Raw genomic sequence first — 4,396 nt, forward strand, 5'->3', positions numbered from 1 at the left:
AATAACAACAAAAACAAAGCAATGCCATTTTAGGTTTTTAAATGTAGACTTAGATATTTCAATCAATGTAAAACCCTGCTGCAGAATGACTACCAATATAAACAATATGCTAATTATAACTAATGATGGCTTGTCTGAATTTTAATTTGAATCTTTGATCTTTATGGGAATAACCCAGATTGTTCTATTTAATCTGAAGTAATGAAATCAAACAAATAAATCATGTATAATATGATATTAATATTACTGTAATTCCTGCAGGGATCATCTAGTGGACAGAAGTAGCTTGTCACCCCATTTCACCTGTAAATAAATACACACTATATTTATGTATTATTCTGCATAATATCTTGATACAATATTAGTGAAGAAAAAGCACGAGGCTTGTTTCACATCATGTCAGCTGTGAACACCACGAAATAAACTTTTAAACAAGCAGAAAAAGGGTAAATAAATCAAAAGCCAAAACACCTTTCACACAGTTCTGACGAGTCATGAGCGACTGACTCACTGAAACCGACACGTGAAAGACATGGAAATTACATTAAAAAATAAAAGCTGCAGAAATAAAGGAGACAAAATTTTGACATTAAATTTAATTCACTCTAAATTCATAACCTAACATTTCACGCTGTATTTGTACGCGATAATTAGGTTCTTTCTTTTATACATTGTTATATTAAACTTTTTCGTTCATATTAATAAAGATTTCTAATTAATATCCGTTTCAAATCCAACATCACACCTAAAAATAAATAAATACGAATAAATAACAATAAATTTAATGTAAACAATTCGCTTGTTTGGAATCCTTTTATTATTTTTTTTTCCACATGTTGGTCCATTATATTTCCGTGACGACGATTAACAAAAAAGCAAGGTAAAAGTCAATTTCTTCCTCATTTTTTTTCTTTTTTTTGTAGAAAAGCAGTTTTATTCTGCCACTGACACACGAGCATTATGAGAATTTAAAGTCCCATTCTGGAGGAGAGAAAAAAAAAAACAAAAAACGATTAATTGTTTTAAATTCTTATTTTTTCCCCCTCTGCCTCTGAGAGAGGCTTCAATTGTGAAAAAATGAGTTCAGCTCCTCATAAGGTGGCGCGTGCAGCTCGTGGAAGGGCGGGGCATTTTCAGAGCCAGGGGCCCGCGTTCCTGCTGCGGCCCCATAGGGCGCAGGTGCCCGCTGGTAGGTGAGGGAGTAGTGATGGTGGTGGTGGTGATGGTGGAAGGGCCGCTCAGGGTCCGGAGAGGCCCCGGCGGGGGCGTGGTCCTGGCGGAAGCTGAAGTTCCCGTTGAGGCAGAGTGGAGGGCTGTGGGGGGCGCTCTCATACTCAGGGCTGCCATAGTCCGGCGAGGCAGCGTAGTCATATGGGGGGCAGTAGGAGTGGCCCCGCAAGGCATGGGCAGCAGAGCAGGGCGCCGTTGGCAGCGTGGGCCCCTGGGCCCCCAGCCGGGCGCACTGATACGGATACTGGAACGGCGTCTCTGTGTGGAAAGCTCGAACACCGTCCTGACCACCTGGCTCCGTCAGAAAGTTACGAGCGCTCAGCTGCAGGCAGCCAGCTACCAGGTTAGTGGTGGGCTGAGACAGGCCCTTACACAGAGTCTGCACGTAGGACACCACGTCCGGCCGCTTACCGTTACGGAGGATCTCGGACAGAGCCCAGATATAGTTCTTGGCCAGACGCAGCGTTTCAATCTTGGACAGCTTTTGGGTCTTGGAGTAGCAGGGGACCACCTTGCGCAGGTTGTCAAGAGCAGAGTTCAGGTCATGCATTCGCGTCCTCTCGCGAGCGTTCGCCTTCATCCTACGCAGCTTGGAGCGCTCCAGCCGGGCTGGGGTCATCTTTCGCTTCTTGGGACCCCGCTTTTTGGGCCGGTCCGCTCCATCCTCGTCCTCGTCATTGACGCCATCATCCTCGTCATCGTCCTCGTCGTCCTCGTCCCCCGCAGCAGACCGCCCCGCCTTACCGTCCCCCTCGTCATCCAGGTCCTCGTCCAGGCCCAGATGGCAGGGGTCCTGCTCATCCTTGTCGTTGGTCTTGGAGTCCTCGCTGCCGCTATCGTCCACCCAGCCCGGGAACTTGCGAGCATCCGCCAGCAGCGACGGCTCATTGAAGAGTCGTGTTAGCATGGCGCCCACAGCTCTGGAACGCAAGAGAAGAGCAGGTTCAGAAAACAAATAAATGGTGCCCTCTGATATTGGACAACAGTGGTTCCCACCACCGTATCCGGAGTAGCCTTGCCTTGTATAACAGATGATGTGCACAATCTCTTTGTCTTCATGGAGGTGGTGTTTGCCCTCCTTTAACACACCCACTACAACTTAGGAAGGGGTTGTTATTTTGGGGGGTAATTTGAATCAAGGGAAATATCAGGGACAATAAATATCACAAATATCCTGGACAGGGATAACCTAAGACTATGATTAGGGCCAGGTTTCCCAGTTGAATTAATACAAGGGAAACAACACCTCACCCGAATGTGATATTTGATTGCATCAGTGATCCAAATTCTGCCAGTATATGGATCAAATTCATCAGCAAATCTTTGGTGGGAGTCAACGAGGCTGCTGGCACGGACAGACGACCGCCAGACGGCCTCGCTCCCAAAGTCCCCACACGCGTGGCCCTCCGTGGCCCTTGCCGGCCCCTCCGAGCACCGGCCCTATTACAAGGTCCCGAGGGGCGCTTTGAGCACTGGGTCCCCCCCCGACCCCCCTTCATCTACCCTCCACCCTCTCTTCCCCCCTTCCTGCATCCTGGCGGCATTCCAGCACAGCTAATACCATGGTGGGATAGGAGAAAAAAAAGAAACAAGATAAAAAAGATCCATCTTTTTTTTCGGCCGTTCCTGCAAACAGACAGAGGCGGTGTACAAGTAAACACATCCCACAATGAGGTTTGGCCAGAACTGCAACTTGTCAAGATTAGAGCTAGAGATTAAGATAAAAAGATCAAAAAGATCTGCACTATCCCTGTACTTGTCATCAGATTTGAAACCTCATGCAGGACTATTCTAGGAATCGAGGCATAGCATTCAACAACGTGCTCTCGCAGTTATAAACACAAGCCCGTGTACCGACATTCCTCAGTAGGAATATAAATTCGCAGACTTGCCAACAAACAGCATCAAATCCGGCTCTTGTTTTCATACTTGGCATGCAGTGGGAAGATCCAAACGAGCCGGTAACTTTGACCTTGCTACTGGAAGAACCCCCGTCCCTTAGGTGTGAAGTGAGGCAAAACTGCCCAAAAACCATTCGCAGCCCCCCTGCCGACCCCTTACATCTTCCTGCTCCTTCTTTGAAGGAGTCCCCTTTAGAACAATGAGAGCCGCCTGCCTTGATCGGAGCCGAATCGAATCGGGATGAATGGACTACATGCGTCCCGGAGAGCGCAAAAAAACCCCCCCAAAAAAAACACCACCACGCTGCTCGGGTGGCTCCTCGTCCGCCGCAGACAGGTTAGACGCCTCGCCTTGATTAGATCCCTTGGCAGCGTGCAGATTAATGGGATCGCCTGGGGATGAGGGAGCCTCCCTGTAAACACGACAACGAGAGCGGCTCCGAGATCTGTATCGCTGCTGGAGCGGACGGGAAGAAGTGTCGACAGATCCCCAAACTCACCTTTGTTGGTGGTGCACTTGCTTGGGTGAAGGTACCTCCTCCGTCTACATCGCCTTCGGGGACCAAGAACCCAATAGGATGTTCCGGCAGGAGTAGAGGCGAGGGTCTATGGGGGTGTGTGTGTGTGTATGTGTGAGAGTGTGCGTGTGTGTATGTGTGTGTGCGTGCGTGTGTGTGTGTGTGTGTGATCCGATGTGAGCGCTACTCCTTCCCCGGCAGTGTGGAGAGACGTTGTGGCATGGCTGGCAGGCAGGGTTACATACCCGCTCTGATGCCAGGCCATATGGTGGGCACGTCACTGGCAGGAGCCATCACATGAGAGCGGGTGATTGACACGCAGCCGCATTCGCCGAGATTCTGCCTTCCCCGGGGAAGAGAGGCCCGCCATCTGTCGCCGCCGCACACACACACACACACACACACACACACACACACACACACACACACACACACACAATCACACAAACGGACACACATGAACATCCTCTACACACAGACTCTGAGTGAGAGAGAGAGAGAGAGAGAGAGAGAGAGAGAGAGTGGGGGAGTCTATCTACATGAATAAATAAAACAATTTCCCACTCCTTAGCACAAAGGTTTAGCAGAACAAGCTGGAAAAAAAATACATATCGGAACTGAACACTAAAAAAAGGGAGGTTATCTAGTACAATACTACTCCATTTATTTCCCCCTTCGATGTGAACAACCAGCCTGGGGTGTATGACATCCACACTTAGTAGCTAAATCAAGATCGAACAAGTCAAC

At 48.6% G+C, this 4,396-nt stretch overlaps 1 protein-coding gene across 1 annotated transcript; it reads right to left on the reverse strand.

Moving 5' to 3' along the window:
- Positions 1-807: 807 nt before the first annotated feature.
- Positions 808-3,769, reverse strand: neurod2 (neuronal differentiation 2). Its single transcript, XM_066666175.1, has 2 exons — positions 3,632-3,769; positions 808-2,150 (listed from the first exon to the last, which is right to left on the reverse strand). Exon 2 carries the CDS (start codon positions 2,135-2,137, stop codon positions 1,064-1,066), a length of 1,074 nt encoding a protein of 357 aa, XP_066522272.1. The 5' UTR covers positions 2,138-2,150; positions 3,632-3,769; the 3' UTR covers positions 808-1,063.
- Positions 3,770-4,396: the final 627 nt, after the last annotated feature.

Source organism: Hoplias malabaricus, chromosome 3, assembly GCF_029633855.1.
Source record: "Hoplias malabaricus isolate fHopMal1 chromosome 3, fHopMal1.hap1, whole genome shotgun sequence".
NCBI classification, from domain to species: Eukaryota; Metazoa; Chordata; class Actinopteri; order Characiformes; family Erythrinidae; genus Hoplias; species Hoplias malabaricus.